The 17,059-nt window shown below is 43.5% G+C and overlaps 1 protein-coding gene across 1 annotated transcript; it reads left to right on the top strand.

Annotated features, from left to right (window-relative positions):
- Positions 1–4,845: 4,845 nt before the first annotated feature.
- Positions 4,846–10,357, top strand: LOC143294848 (XK-related protein 6-like). Its single transcript, XM_076606355.1, has 3 exons — positions 4,846–5,633; positions 6,001–6,209; positions 8,045–10,357. The coding sequence occupies exons 1-3, from the start codon at positions 4,969–4,971 to the stop codon at positions 8,938–8,940; spliced, it is 1,770 nt and encodes a 589-aa protein (XP_076462470.1). The 5' UTR covers positions 4,846–4,968; the 3' UTR covers positions 8,941–10,357.
- The last annotated feature ends 6,702 nt before the right edge of the window (positions 10,358–17,059 follow it).

Raw genomic sequence — 17,059 nt, forward strand, 5'->3', positions numbered from 1 at the left:
GACTACAAGGCGATGGTCTGTCCAACACTCGGCGCCGCACATGGTCTTTGTTACACGTACATCTTGCCTATCCCTTTTCCTGACGATGACATAATCGATGAGATGCCAATGCTTTGAGCGAGGGTGCATCCATGACGTCCTGTTACGGGTAGGGAGGCAGAAAACTGTGTTGGTTATCAGCAGTTCGTGCTCTGCACAGGTCTGAAGCAAAAGCAATCCATTTGGGTTGCAGTGGCCCACACCATGCTTTCCAATAACTCCATCCCAGGAGATGTAGTCAGAGCCAACTCTAGCACTGAAGTCCCCAAGAATGATGAGCTTGTCTGCTTTAGGGATAGCAGCAATGACAGAGTGAAGGTCCTCGTAGAACTTCGCTTTGACTTCATCCGGGTTGGTCATGGTTGGGGCGTAGGCACTGACAATGGTGAGGTGCTTCTGGCCAGATGCCAGTGGGAGTTTCATGGTCATAAGCCTATCATTGACTCCCTTTGGGATTCCAGCTAATGTAACGAACTGATAAAAGAGGCAAAGAAGGCCTATGAGAAATACATTGCAAAGAACTGCAAGACGAATCCAAATTACTTCTGGAAATATGTCCAAGAAAAAACAAAATGCAATACAGGCATTAGTGTACTACAGTAAGTTATTTGTGGTTTATCCATATCTGATAAACAGAAAAAGCTGAGACCTTGGATAAGTTCTTTGCTTGTGTCTTCACCAATGAAGATACTTCCAACCTACCAATGCTGGCAGAGTGCTCTATGTGTAATGGTGTGTCAGTTTCTGATATAAGGATTACTCCCCTAATTGTTCAAAAAAGGCTGAGGAAACGTGATGCCTCAAAAGCTCAGGGACCAGAAAAAATAACATCAAGGGTATTAAAAGAGCTAGCAAGAGATTTGTCATACCCACTGACATTACTGTACAATAGGTCATGAGAATCTGGAGTTGTTCCCAAAGACTGGAAAAAAGCTGATGTTACTGCTAGTTTTAAGAAAGGGTCTAGGTCTGAGCCAGGAAACTATTGACCAGTCAGTCTAACTTGCAAGATGCCATTATTTCACATGTGGATCCCATGCAAATAATATGTATGTTAAGTGCCAACATGGCTTTAGAAGCAAAAGATCTTCTGTCACACAGCTGTAGGAGGTGATGGAGGAAACTACGAAGTTACTTGACAAAGGTGATCTAGCAGAATCTGTAGATATAATCAATCTAGATTTTCGCAAAGCTTTCGTCAGTGTACCACATGAAAGACTGTTAAGGAAACTAGAAGCTTATAGTATAGTTGGTAGCTAACACAAATGGACAAGAAATTTTTTGACAGAAAGAACTCTGCTGTGGGCTTAAATGGGGAGACTGGGACCACACAGTCGAGTGTCATCCACTTCAAGGATGCGTCTGGGTGTGCTGCTCTAATTACCTGACCAACACAGCAAGTGTCTGTATCTCTCAGGCCTGGTTAACACCAGGATATTATGACAGGAAGCGTAGAGTACAGCTTTGTCATGCAGTCCCAAACCAAAATGGACCTCCATAGCAACATCGTCATCATCATCGTCCTCCTCCTCCTCCTTCATCGTCATCAATATAAACACAATAGTCTCAAAGTCTGTGGCCTTTCATGCCCTGCTCTCATGGTGACCTCAGTTTCGATACCCCTCCACTTCCATGCTTGGGGTGAGTCCTGTCAATGTCGTCAGTATCGGCAGTTTCATGGGGGGCTGCTGTTTGAGGGGCGTGGTGGCGGTCTCCACTCTGGGAAGGACGCTCACTCAGTCTGGCTCCACGACTAAGCCATTATTGTTCTTAGTAGGGGGCTTAGTAGGTGGTGTCCTAAGTACGGTAAAACAGAACAGGCACCACTGAACACCACCAAAGTGACTCAGAAGCAGTGCAGGGTCTCCTCTGGTGTGTGGCCTCCTGGCGACCTAACATCAATGGTTCCCTGTGGACTGCTGACGCTGGAACTGCAACGGACAAACCCGGGTGTGGCCGTGTATGGGGGAATCTAAATGAGCGGCGTGGGAGTAATGCCACTGAAACAGTGCAGATGATGGGGCAGCAAAAAAAAAAGAAAAAAAAGAAAGAACTCAAAAAGTCATAGTTCGTGATGAGTACTCCGCGGAAGCTGACCTTTGTAGTGGAATCCTGCAGGAAATTATTCTAGGACAAATACTTATTATATCAAAAAAATGACCTTCCAGACTCTGAGACTGTGTAGAATCATCTTGTAAAAGTTTTGCTGTTGATACCAAAATATAAAATAAGACACACAACAGTAACATCTTGCAACAAGATCTGGACAAACTCCAGGCTTGGACACAGAAATGTAATCTGCATAAATATTTCAGTGTTGACAAATGTAAAGTGATGCATGTTGGCAGAAGAAATCCGAACAAAACATAAACTATCAAACCAAATAATGCTACAAACACAGTAAAATCATGTGTAAATGAAAAAGATCTATGGAGTCACTTCTGATAGAAATTTTTCATTTGACCTGCACAATCAGAACTGCATGAATAAAGCAAACCAAATAACTGGAATAATCAAAATCTTGATATGATATTTAAATAAAACTATACAAAGCTCTAGTGTGACCTTACTTGTAGTATGGAAGCACTGTTGGTACCCCAATCTGAAGCAACAATCTATTGCAATTGAGAGGGTGCAGAGAAGAGCCACAAAGTTTGTTCGTGAATATAGGAATATGACTTATATAGTTATAATGATAGTTTATTTAAAATCATTTTCCTTTAAGGGTTGCGGGAAATGTGGTGATCTCACTGAGACATATATATATATATATTTATATATATGTGTTATATATATGTGTTTACAAATCTCTCTCTCTCTCTCTCTCTCTCTCTATATATATATATATATATATGTGTGTGTATATATATACTTTTCAACAGTCATGTTGATGTATCTTGGGATCAGTTCTTTTTTGCACCTCAGTACAGTTCCGCAACAAATACAGATGGAATTTGTTTTGGTAAAATGTTCAAATACTAATACAAGAAAGTTTTACTTCAGCAATAGTTACTAATGTATGGAATGAACTGCCACTTTTTCTAAAACAATACTATCTACTAACTCATTCAAGAATCAACTTGACAATTCTATAAAAATTCTCAACAATTTTCAGAACATCTGACAAATAAACAAACTGGAAAATGAAACACTGAACTTTGACCAACATTTCTATTAAAATATGTTATCAAAAAATGATGGGACTATTGAAAAGTTTCATACAATCATAGCTTGCCTTGTCCCTATCCTACTATTAATAGAAGACAAAGTAATCTTACCATAATTCAACCAAAAAATATAACCATATCACTCTATTCCAATGGGACTGGTCAATAAAAACTGCTTAGCATTATCGAACTATTTTGGTTTTTGTTGTTGTGTTTTTTTTCTTTTGTCTTCTTTTTTCATCATGTTAATAACATGCCAGTGTCATCAAAACATGTGTTTCATATAAGTTCATCCCCGCAAGTGAGGTGATCAACAATTTTTACAGCTGTTAAAATCAGCAAAAATAAATAAACAGCTTGTACTTACTTTCATACTTGTCAAGACCCATGAAAATGGTGTAGGGGGGAGACACCACTGAAAAAGATAACATCCAAACAGAATTTATGTATATGTGTTGCAAATTGCATACGTACTTTACTGAACTGAAAGTGAAATACTAAATGCTGACAAACACAGGCTGACACAAGACTCTGATCTGTAAACTTTGTTATCGCTACAGTCTGCCGACATACATGGAATGATAAGATATAGTTTCACAGTACTAAGGTTACAAGACTCTGATCTGTAAACTCAGTTATCACTACAGTCTGCCGCCGTACATGGTAATGATATAGATATAGTTTCACAGTACTGAGGTTACAAGACTCTGATCTGTAAACTTAGTAAGTTAGTTATCACTACAGTCTGCCGACGTACATGGTAATGATATAAATATAGTTTCACGGTACTAAGGTTTGACAACACTGCAATGGTCTGCTGTCAAGTTTTCCTTTGCCACTGATTTTTGTTTCAACACACACACACACACAATGAGAGAATGAAGTGACACACATGCTCGACACTTCATATCTAAAAGTAATATCTACTAGGGTGCCCTGGGCACCACTTGCTCCAGCTTGCTGGTGGGACAAGGCCTAACAGCTGTGGTGCATCTCTGCATACAGCTGTATACCACAAATTAGCACCCCGCCCACCCACCCCCCTCCATTCTTCCACAAACCTCTCTCTCTCTTCGTCTGATACCAATGCGGTGCGCAGCTTCTCCAAATGTCAGTAACTGCCAAAATTGACAGCTAGACATCACCGGAAGAAGAAGATCTCTAACGTAAATAACACAGTGACAGTGCCATTTTACCACTTTCCAATTTGAAAATCCATTTTCAAAGTTGTAAACAGTACAACACACACCAGTCGGATACATCATAAAGGTCCAAAGGTAGTGGTGGAACAAATGTAACTTACCATTACTTGTGAAGTAGAAAACCATTGTCGGTAACGTTTCGTTACCCCTTGCTGATGTGAAAAACTCTGATCACGTTGGCTTCTTCCAGGGGAAATTCTGTTTCGTGTATTTTTGTGCAAAAGAGTTTTTAGGGAGTAGTTTATTAATCAAAAATCGCGTCGGAATATTTTGTCGGAACAGTACTGACTCAATTAAATCGAAGTGATCAATAGTTTTTTTTATTTTAAACGCATGAGTCACTTTTACATCACAATACATCTATACCTTTCGTTTTCTTACTTGTCTCTTTTGTTACAGTCTACTCAATGTTTACTCCCACGGAAGGAAGAAGATGGCCTCCTTTGGCAGTCAACAGTGCTCTGGAGGATTTGCATGCTGTAATAGGTTGCAATTATTCATGCTTTGTCGCCTCTTTTTCGCTTGTTACAGGCAGAGGTGACAACTTATGTTAAGCAAATATGGAGGGAACCAAGGCATTGTTATCTCGCCGCAGCTCCAGTAATCGCGAGCACTATTTGTCAGTTTTTACCGACGATGAGTGTGACATTGAATTGGGTAGCACAACAAGTGAAGATGAAAGTGTTTTTTACTCTGAAGATAACAGAGCGAAAGAAAGACAGCATGGTAAAGTCATTGATGGAAGGCATGTTCAGCCTTCCAGATCGTCAACTTCTGCTGAAAGCAAAACAAAAAAATCGCGTAGCTATGGATCAGATCATGTTGACATGCCAATTAATAGCAGCAAAGATGTTGCAAAGGGATACAAACGAAGAACGTCAGAGAACAGAGAGATCGTGTATGATTTCAGCTGGTTTGACATTCTTATTGGCGTTACATCTATTATAATATATTTTGTGGACATTGCAAGTGACATTAAAATGGCTGTTGATTATTTCCTCGACTTAGATTGGATGTATGGCAGTGTAACAACAGCACTCATTGTTGGACCCTCACTTGTTACATGCTGTTTTGGTCTGCACTGGTACATCATTGACTACAAAACAGAAAAGAAGGTCATCAGCAAGAATAAAAATAAGAACAAGAACATCAACCACATGACACCTTCATATGTCTGGTTTTTTCGTTTTTTCTTCACTGCTCTGCAGTTTGGACCCGTTGTGAGGTATATTCATATGAAAAGTTGTTTATTTATTGTACCAAAGCTATGCATTGGATAACCAGAAATCATTACAAATTGTCACAGTCTTATATATTGAATATATATATATTTTTTTTAAAGTTATATATTTGTGTTTCAAAACTACCAAACCCAATGATTAAAAAAAAGATACAAGACAACAACAACAAAAAAACTGAGTCTGATTGATTTGATTAATCATCATCAATGTTTTGATATAGAAAACTGAAAATAGTAATTTCTTTTATAGAAACTATTATTTTTGTGTCAAAGAACTGTTTCTGCTTATTTATAACATGCAAACTGAACCTTGTGTCAGTATGATTGAATGTGCTTTCTGTATGCATTTCAGGACAATAGAGTATTTGCACTATGGTTGTATGAGTCGTTCACAAAAGATTGATGACAAGTCACGTCGTCGCTTCCACTGGTGGATGCTGTATGAGGATGTTGACAACTGTCTGCTGAGGCTGTTTGAAAGCTTTCTGGAGTCAGCACCACAGTTAACATGGCAACTGTACATCACCATCACGCTGAAACCGGAAGACAATGCCATAGGAAGTAAGTTGTTATATTTCCACTAAAATGAGAGGAGTAGGGGTCTAAAGGGAAAAACTGAGTGTGTCTGCATGCACATCAATGTGTTTGTTTGTGTGTATGTATGTGTGTACATCTTCTATCATACTATGAATCATACTCATGGGTAACAGAAATAACGAGCAGTCTACATCTTGGAAAATCTGAATTCCTAAGAAAAGTAAAAGAGAAGCCTCAAAAACCAGGTACAAGGCCATCACACCATGAACATTGATCTCCAAACAGAAACAGAGGTAGAGAGAGGGAGTGGCGTAAGTCTAGCATGAAAGGTAGAGAACGATCCTTTGCAAATCAAATGAATATCGGTATCATTTCCAAACCAACATTGCGCCAATTTCTTAACAGAGTCTCTCTGGGCTTTCCCAAAAACATTAGACTGAGCAGTATGCTAGACGCGATGTTTAAGGCATCAGAAATCTTTCCCACTCCTCTTGTGGCAAATCAGTGGCAGTATGTGTGCGTGGGGTGGGGTGGGGTGCACATATGTTTCAGGAGAGCTCTGTGCATGTACGAGTGCATATAAGCATATATTGGTATGTGTGAATGCGTGTGTATATGTAGGTATGTGTTGGGGGTCGTGTGCGTGTGTATGTCTATGTTGTGGGTATTGTGGGAACGACAGAGTATAGGAACATGCATGTGCATGTGTTTGTATGTAAGTATGTATGTGTGTGTTGGGCCTGTGAACATTTGTTTGTGCTTTCATATCTATGACACTGGATACTTGCTGAATATCTATTGTGCATGTGTGTGTGTATGTGCATGTTTATTTACAGTAACACTTACGTTTATATTTATTTATTATTATTTCTTATTATTATTATTATTAGTATTACTCTTATTTTATGTCATTTACATATCTGTTTATTTATTTATTTATCTTATACTTTTTCAATTTATCAGTTCATGAATTTGATTACTTATCTATTTATTTACTTTTGTATCTTATTTTGCATATTTTCTTTTTCTTTTCCCTCAAGGCCTAAGCGCATGAGGTTACACTGCTGGTCATGCATCTGCTTAGCAGATGTGGTGTTTATAACATATATATATGGATTTGTCTTAATGCAGCGACACCTTGAGTAACTGAACTGAACTGAACTTGGTGTTTTGAGATCAGTGTGGCATGAATTTGAATTCAAATTACTACTTTTTGTGCATCTTTATGAACTACGTAGTACAATTCATTTTGCAATGCAAAAATAATGCAATTCCAATAGAAAGAAGTCCAAATGAAGAAGGGGGTTTGACATCTTGACTTGTAAAGTTCTCTAAACACAATTTCATCACAGTGACTGGAGTGAAATGACAGTTTTCACTGACAAGCATACTTATCAGGAGCGGTGAACGGGTCAAAGACTGATTTTGAGCACTTTAACACATTCCTGTATCAGTATGTTTCGGAGCCACTTGTTTAAGCATTGAGGTCTGCCCAAAACAGAGCAGCTACTTTGGGCAGTGTGGAACACAGTGAGTAAGAGTGCAGCCAGCCATCAGGGTTTCTCCAAGCATCTTGTACCTTGTTTGGCTTTCTGTTAACACAAGCAATAGATTTGTATTGTTTGGCAGTGTAAACATTTAGTTTGACCTAAAATGTGGGTTCCCTGTATTTCTTTTTAGCTTTTACAAAACAAGAAAATCCCACTTGATTATTGTGAGCATGAATATCATTAAAGGAATCTTTTACCTCAGTGAAATAAGACATGATCTGATACAACTATACGCATGCTTAGGCATATGTGAAAGCTTTTGATGAAGCAAAAGCATGATAACACTAATTGAGTATTTGATGTTTTCAGCAACAACACGAACTGTGGCCTTGCTGTCTTCCTGGGCTAGCTTAGCAGTGTCTCTGGTGTCCTACCATCGCTCCCTGCGCAACTCACGTGAAGACAAGCAGAAGATGACCCTCCTCAGCATGCCCTCCTACTTCTTGTGGCGGGCCTGTGAAACAGGAGCCCGTGTCCTGTGCATTGCCATGTTTGCTTCAGCATTTCAAGCTTGGGTGTTCGGCATCATCCTTTTTCACTGGGTGGTGATATCTGTGTGGTTGATGAACCAGCGAACCACATTTTATGCCCAGCGCTGTCTGGAGAAGGTCTTCAACATCATCTGCGGCTATGTGATGCTTTTCTGCTTCCTGAACCTGCGTGAAGGTCACACACGTTACCGCTTTCTGATCTTTTACATCATCTTTTACACTGAGAACTTTTTCATGTTAGCATTCTGGTTCCGGTTTACGCCAGACCTTGGTGCCTGGTTCCACATTTGGGGCTTTATTGTTGTACTGATCTTTTTTGTCCTTCACATTGCTTTTCAGCTGTTGTATTACTCCTGTTTTCATCCCTCTGACTCTATTATCTACTGCCTTTCCTGTGACAAGTACTCATTCTATGAGTCTGTTTGTTATGATGTCCGTCCAGAGTTGGATGATGGGGTTGGAAGTCCCAATGCACGTTATACCAGCAAGGAAATGCTTGCGGATTCATCTTCAGTCCCCAGGCTGATAGGTAATGCTGATGGTGCTGGAGATGGCAGTAGGAGGTTTGATGACATTTCAATAATAGTGGAAAGCAGTGAAAGACAGAATGGCCGGGCAGAACAGGGAATATCTAACCCCAAACAGATTCACGCCAGGCATTGTTCCAAAGGGAAAACAATTGAACACCATGCACGAGTGCATGATATCCAGTAGCATCAGAATTTTTGTTTTTGTTTTCATGAATTTACTGTTAAAGAAGTGATGTTCTGTTTGGTTGATTTGATACCAATGTCTTTATGTACTTGATGATATAAAGAAAGGATGGTGAGTATGGGTGAGTGTTTGATTTGCTTGTTTGTATTTTGTTGCTGTGCAAGTATGTTTCCAAAATTGCAGCTCTGTTTAAGCAAGGAAGCATGCAATTATTTAGGCTTAATTGGTGATGGTCACAGTATTCAAAGGTGAAAGAGGTATATTTGCCATCTATTTATTGGATTTCATGGTGTACTTTTTTCCTGCTGTCATAATCAATACTCAGCCCATACTCATACCTCAACAGAAATGATAAAACATATACTAATTTTGCCACATTGGAGGATGATTTAGAATTAAAATTATTGGACAAATCACAGTGGCTGAAAGAACAGATCATTCTGTCCAAGACAGGTGGTTATCTGGATTGAAATCCTGGTCCTTTTTTTTATTATTTTTTTATACTGTTTCTTCCCACTTTTTTTCATCTTTTTTTTTTTTTTGGTTGCTAATGTTTGTGATATATAATGTATAAAAAATACGCACTAACTCACGCACAAGTGTGTGCACTCACACTCACACGTGCACACACACACACACACACACACACACACTCACACAATGTTGATTATTACAAACTCATTTTGTTTAGATTTGATGTCTATTCACTTACAGCTTTGAAGGGTGTTCAAACTCACGCTGACACGAATGCATGCAATGCAGACAAAAAAAGAGTTGTGTGGGGGTGATCTAACCTTCTTGTTTATTACTGGAAGAGATCTATGCATTCATATGGACACCTTCTTTTGAAAGCGTGAGGATCAAGGGACTGTACTCTTCACAAAAGTTCATTTCTTTCAAAACTCAAGATGGATGATGACATGTGCAGTGTTAAGCATCCCATCTTCCTCACAGATAGAAAGCATGTGGATAAGCATGAACACCTTTTCCCAAATTTCTACGTTTTTTTTTTCATTTCCCCAAAATGTTGTGCATGGCAGAATGATCACAGCCTGAGTAATATGCATGTGAATGGGCAGGCACAATAGCTGAGTGGTTAAAGCATTGGACTTTCAATCTGAGGGTCCCAGGTTTGAATCTCTGTAACGGTGCCTGGTGGGTAAAGGGTGGGGATTTTTCCGATCTTCCAGGTCAACATATGTGCAGACTTGCTAGTGCCTGAACCTCATTTGTGTGTACATGCAAGCGGAAGATCAAATACGCACATTAAAGATCCTGTAATCCATGTCAGTGTTTGGTGGGTTATGGAAACAAGAACATACCCAGCACGCACATCCCTGAAAATGAAGTATGGCTGCCTACATTGTGGAGTAAAAACAGTCATACACATAAAAGCCCACTCATTTACATACAAGTGAATGTGGGAGTTGCAGCCCACGAACAAAGAAGAAAGAAGAAGAAGATGCATGTGAATGACTGGTGTAGACATGCTTTAATTTTATAACATCTGCATAGAATTCATTGGTGTAATATATATTTATTATAATTAACCCTTTCGCTGCCAGGAAAATAAGATTTAAGTGAAATCTATTTGCCAGGGTTTTTTCACAAAAAACGGGTATAAATTTTCAAAAAATTCTGTGCTCTTTGTTACTGGAGAAAGACCCATAAAAGTATATATTTTCTGAAAGGGAAATGAATAAAGAATACAAAGCACATGATGTTTTCTCATTTTATGCATTTTAAGTGACATGCTGTTGTTTTGAAATCAGTGTTTTGTTTTTTGTCACATTTTCAACTTGTTCATTACAAACATTAGTCTGGTAATTTGCACAAAAATATCATTTTCTGGACAAATGGATATCTGCACACACAAAATCATACTAGAACAACCACAATATAAAAAAAACTGAAAAAGAAATAGATGCATTGTGACTTCTGCAAGTGATAATGTGGATGTGAGGCCACGCCCCCTCAGTCTCCACCCCCCTCCTCTTCACCCCTCTCACACGGTCACTTAATCCAGTTATCATCAGACCGCGTTGGCTGAGTGCCAAGAAAATAGCTCATACGATGTCCTGCTAAAAATTCGGTGACCTGTCGTCTGCTAGAGTTGAACAGCCGGCATCACTCACTGATAGTTGTATCTTGGCCACTCTCTTGATTGCTCCCTTTATTTTCTATCAAATCGTCCTATAAATGTTCACCACTGTCTTCTCCTTCGAATTTATGCTCCAATTCTTTCTGAGCATCAGCTAAAGAAAGTAAAATCTTGGTTGATTTAGTTCGCCACGAGCGCATGTCTTGAGCACGGAGTCAGTCCGACATTTTGTTGAGCGAGCGAGGAGAGGAGCCAGGCAAAGACTGCGGCCAGTAACCCAACCAAAACGTTCAAATAAAGGACTGCCTTATGACGCAGATGGTGTTTCTAGCTATGAATAGAATCCAGAAAGATTCCCCAAGCTAAAGCTACCAGCATTTTTGTCAACAAACTGAATGCAAAGCAGGGAAAAGTCAGAATATTTCGATGACGAGTTATCTCGTCATTGTGGCAGCGAAGCATACATGCTTGCCATGACGAGTTATCTGGTCATGCAGGCAGCCTAGGGGTTAATATTGTGTTCATTTTATTAATTGCAACTGGCTTTGAAGTAAATTATGTTTTTTTCCTGCTGGTAAGCAACTGATGTAGCTTTTGGGAGGCTGTGTATATTGGATATGTTCATGCTTTCATCGCCCACAGATTACATGGATTACAGAACTTTTAACATGCAAAGTTGATATTCTGCATAGATATATAAGTAGAGAGACACAGAGAGGCATTCAGTGTAATATCCTCAATGACAATATCCTCACAGAATATATTACATTAATTTATAGTAACTTGTTGAAAAGGAAATGTAACAGTTACAAAGTTAGTGTATACATACAAAAACATTTCAGAGCTTTCAGGTAATGTTGACATTTGACAAACATTTTATTGTTTGTTCACTGGTTTTTGATGTTTGTTTATTTTATATATATATTTGTTTATTTAATATTATTTGTAGAAAGGCAAGTGCCATGGAAAGAGCTATTATATTCAGTGTGGTCAGTCAGTTGTCATGCTCATTGTGGTCAGTGAGAATTTGTTATATTGATTTTGCTTCTCTTTTTTTTAACAAATCCCTTTTGCCCAATTCACTCATCATTGCTGCATGAATGATGGAATGAATCTAAATGATCAGTTGGTCAATTTTATCTGTGACAAACAGGTGAAAGGTGCCAGTGTCTCAAATTGCAGCATTCGTTCAAAGTATTTTTCCTTTGCATGCACAGTTGTTTGCAAGTGCCTTAGCCACTCAGAAAAAAGGGTTTTTGCTGGGCTTTCCATGAAAGCTCCCAGCTTTTCGTTACTAAGATTCTGCATGATGATGTATCATAGATGGGACATCTGACAGATGTTTAGAGCCATTGGGGTCAGCTGTCATTTGAGGGGAATTATTTAAGCATCCTTAAAAAATAAAATAAAAAATAATAAGTTTTTAACTATATGAGTAGCTGTTGCATTATTCTGATAGCTGTCTGGATTGTTTCAAATAATTAAATTGAAGCATTTGAAAGCAATGTACCTGTTTACAGGCGTACGCATCTTTAGTGGATGAATGTAAAAACATGATGAATATTGTGTACATAAATTTGTGTTTTCCAAGTACCCATAAGCTTTAATCAGTGGCAATCATTACTTCTTTTTTTCAGTGACAAGCATTTGACAATGTAACAGCTGGAGATCTTAACATTGTTTAAACCAAGCATGTAGACAATCGTGTATTGTTATTTATGCTAATAGTCACCATTTTACTGTTTTAGTTCCATAACTGGGTACAGTTAGATATTTTTTTGCTATAGTTCTTAAGTTAGTCCGAAGATTTTCACAAAACTATTTTTGGTGTCATATACTGTACCATGTCAAACTGATGCAAACTAGGCCTATTGGTTTGCTCTGCTTGGCCAAATTTCGCGCGGCTAACAGTGAAAAGACGGGCCCGCCCGCTCTCACCCAATCAAACGCCTCTAAAAGCTATAAGCGCTGAATCATTCCTTTGGCCAAGGCTCTCCACACCATCTTGTCAGGTTTACGCTCTGTCTCGTCTTACGCTTTTTTTGGCTATTAAGCGTATTCATTTGGCCTTATTTTGCTGCATGCGGCTTGTGTTTATTGTATTCTTACATTCTGTGTACTCGATTCGACTCGGCACCCTGGATTCGTTCGTTTTTTTCTGCCTCTAAGTCGATCCTGTCTTTCCTTTCTCTGTTGGGGGTTGGATTTTCGCTGGGTGCCTAAGTGCGGGTTCCATGCCTCGTGTGCCATACCACGAAGGCAGGGATCATGATGCTGGGACTGAGACTCGGCAAGAGACTCTCCCAGGCCCGGAGCTCATGATTCTCCCCGATACGGACCGCGGCGATGCGTCGTTAGACGCTGATCGCGGAGGCGACTTTCGTACCAGTAAAACGGTCATGAAGGGGACCGGGGGGAAAGAGGTACGAGCGTCGCCTCCCGAGGTGTCCCAGCGTGAGGCAGGGAGAAGGGGGAATGGCAAGTCCTCTCCTGGCTGTGGGGACTCGCAGCTAGGCGCGAACTCCCAAGGGGAGGCCACGCCCGGCCATTACCTGGGTCCCCACTCGGAGACGGCCCTCACGGGCCCCATTGTCGTTCCCCCTCCTCCCTTCTCTGTCGACCCCCCTTCCCCACCTCCTTTTGGGGGGGGAGAAAAATTTGGTTCTAGGGGGGGATCTCTACTTTGCCCACCCCGGGCCAAACCACCCCAGTCTCCCCACGGGAGGGGATTCGGGGCGCGTGGCAACCTGCTCTGCAGGTCTTCCCGCTATCCGGCCAGTCTCCCCTGCTGGGGGAGGCCCGCGCGTGTCAGGCGGTTCTGGGCAGTCAGCCCGCTCGTCTTTGAGCGGGACTGACACCCAAGTCGGACCTGACCTCCCTCCGACTTGGCCAGGTTTTTCCCTTCATGGAGGTCAACGTGCCAGTGACCCTTGGGGTTCGGGTCACAGTATGGCTGGTGCCCACGGGTGGTTACCCCCATTCTACCCGTACTGGGGCACACCTATGGTGCACGCTGGGTTGCCAGGAGTACCAAGGGCCAGCCCCTTGTCCGCTCCCCACCTGACCCAACCCAGCACATCTCACAGGGTGACACACACAGCCCCGACAAGTGGGATCGACTTCTTGTCGGTCAGGTCGAGCTCCTCGACCAATATTGCCACTCTGTCCACAAATCGGGCCTCTGTCAACCCACAGATGACCTCCACGGTCACAACGGCCTTCTTGTCAGGATCGACGGCTGCTGAGGGTCCCTAGCCTGCGGTTCCCACCTGCCCAGCCCTCGGTCCTACAGTAAGATGAGTGGGTGTTTGTCCCTCACAGCACTCGTGGGTCCCTCTTGCATCCAGGGACGCCCTCTCTGAAAAGGTGTGGCACCCACCATCCCAAGCATGGTTGGACCTACGGTCCACACGCTCCCCACCCGCTTCAGGTGTCAAGGACATAACAGCGGCGGCCATGGTCCCGGCTCGGGATCATCCCAGCTCATCCCGCTGGGCTGACCACAGCTCACAGAACGCCTCAGTGGGTACATCCACTTGGGATGGCACCCAGCAGGGGATGGACTGCGAACAAGAGTGGGAGCCCCTGTCTTCGGATGAGGACGAACAAGCAGATGAGCACTCTTCGCCCACATCCTAGGGGGGACAGATTGAGCCCGCGCCTCCCTAGGGACCAGCCTGAACCAAACTCGGACTTTGCCGAGCTCGAACTGACCCTCCCCAATAGGGTCACGTATGCCGAATCAGTCCCTCAGGCTACTTTGTTACCCTTGACCCTCCTTACGCCATGTGACTCTAACTCCAGAACCACAAGGCGACTCAGGGTGCCAGAAATGGTGCAGGAATGGCTTAATAAGCCAGCCTGCACTGTCAGGGGTGCTGCTTCCATCCCTCCTCCAGGCAGGGAGTCCCTCTCTGCCCCGGGCGCCTTTTCCCCGGGAAAGTTCCTTAAAGATTCCTCCAAGGGAGGGGTGTGGTCCTGGTACACACAGGACCACCCTGCCTACAGCGAAGCAGAGCCCTCCGCACAGGACAGGATGTTGGTCTCACAGCGCACCACCTTCCCCACTTCAGCTACCCTATCCTTTAAAACGTTAGCAGAGTGGGACAAATTGGCCCGCCGCTGCCTCCTCGAGGTTTCCACGGCTTACACCTTCTTCGACGCGTTCCTCCACAGGGCCAGTGAGCTGTGGGAACAGCGTCCGGTTAATCAGGACACGGAGTCTCCTTCCTCTGTCCCGCCTGGCCTCTTCACCGACCAGAGGTTAAACGCTTTTGGCAATAGATTAGCATCTGGTCTCACGGCAGCTGCAGACACAGCTACCAGCCTTCACTTCAATACTGTGCTAGCGCGGCGTGATGCCATTCTCAGCCTCTCTAACATTCCTGTGGAGGAGAGGGCTGCCCTGCAGTCCATCCCAGCACAGCAGCACTCCCTCTTCGGCCAGTATGCGCCCCATTTTGTCAGCCACAGGGCAGAGACAAACAGGGAGGTGGCCTCATATTTGGCCCACACCTCTCAGGGGCTCCAGGGTTCTATGCCATTGAAGAGACCGGCCACCAGGGCCCCTCCATATACCACGCCGCCTAAGTCAAAGCAGCGTGTGCAGAATCAGCGTCAGAGGAATAAACCACCTTATGTCCGTCCAAGCCGACGGGCCATGCCCAAGGCCAGAAGGCAGCACCCCCAGTGACTGGGCCCCGATTCAGCACCGCCAGTCATTCAGCCCCTCCAAGTAGGAAACTTGTCCCGGCATGCACATCAGTGGTGTGCTCTGGGACTCAACGACGGGATTATGTTGGTGCTAGAGTCGGGGTACATGCTGCCTTGGGTGGAGGACCGCCCCCCTCTAAGATCCACTCCTCCTCCTTAGGTGCCCAGCTCGACGGAGCAGGAGAGCGTCCTAGAAAAAGAGATATCGCACCTACTCCTCATAGGGGCTATATCTCAACTCTCGGACCCGGGCCCCGGTTTTTACGGCTGGTTGTTCGTGATTCCAAAGGTCTCGGGAGGGTGGAGACCAGTTTTGGACTTGTCCCCCCAACAAATTCCTCCCCAAAATCAAATTCAAGATGGACACACAGCCACAGATTTGGGAGACCATCCAACAAGGCGATTGGGCTACCTCTATCGATCTGGAAGATGCTTATTTTCATATCCTCATCCATTCGGCATCCCATCGGTACCTGAGGTTCGTGTGGAGGGACAAGGTGTTCCAGTTCCCGGCCCTCCCATTTGGTCTGTCCCTTGCCCCTTTCCTGTTTACCAAGGTGGTGTGGGAATTGGTGTCCATCGTCCGCTCGGAATCCATTTGTCTCTGTGTGTACCTGGACGACTGGCTTATCCTGGCCCAGTCGCAGACTCTGTGCCTGAGTCATACGGCCAGACTTCTAGACCTTTGCTCCCAGCTGGGCTTCCTTATGGACCAGGAGGTATGCGATCTGTCCCCAAGTCAGTCCTTCGACTTCTTAGGGATAAGATTCGACACGCGGTCCATGATAGTCTCTCTGGCGCCAGATCGCTGGGACCGTCTGGCAGGCCTCCTCAGCCACTTGCGCCGCTCCTCCCAAGATACAGCGCGGACACTTTCTTCCCTCTTGGGCATGATGGAGTCCACAGCACCTCTCATTCCCCTGGGCAGGGTTCTCAAGCGCCCTCTCCAGAGGGCACTGAGGTTACGCCGGTCCCAGAGCACTCAGCCATGGGATACCCAGATATGTCTGGGCGAGTGGTTCCTCGAGGTGACATCAGAGTGGTTAATCACCCCTCTTCGGACACAGGGGGTGCCCATAGCCCCACCTACTCTTCAGGTGGCACTCTTCACAGACGCCTCCTCCCTGGGTTGGGGAGCCCACATGGACTCACTCCATGCAGCAGGGACTTGGTCCCCGGAGGAGCGCCTATGCCACATCAATGTTCTGGAACTGGAGGCAGTTCGCAGGGCTCTCCTGCACTTCATGGGGGAGGCCACTGGCAAGACCATCCGCTTGTTCACGGACAAGACGACGGTCGCATGTT

This window comes from Babylonia areolata, chromosome 20 (assembly GCF_041734735.1).
Source record: "Babylonia areolata isolate BAREFJ2019XMU chromosome 20, ASM4173473v1, whole genome shotgun sequence".
NCBI classification, from domain to species: Eukaryota; Metazoa; Mollusca; class Gastropoda; order Neogastropoda; family Buccinidae; genus Babylonia; species Babylonia areolata.

What these genes read in the sequence shown, in the direction of transcription:
- LOC143294848 (XM_076606355.1), top strand. Translation starts at nt 4,969, where the DNA reads ATGGAGGGAACCAAGGCATTGTTATCTCGCCGCAGCTCCAGTAATCGC. An exon ending in CAGTTTGGACCCGTTGTGAG is followed by an intron (nt 5,634 to 6,000) that starts GTATATTCATAT and finishes TATGCATTTCAG; the next exon opens with GACAATAGAGTATTTGCACT. An exon ending in GGAAGACAATGCCATAGGAA is followed by an intron (nt 6,210 to 8,044) that starts GTAAGTTGTTAT and finishes TGATGTTTTCAG; the next exon opens with CAACAACACGAACTGTGGCC.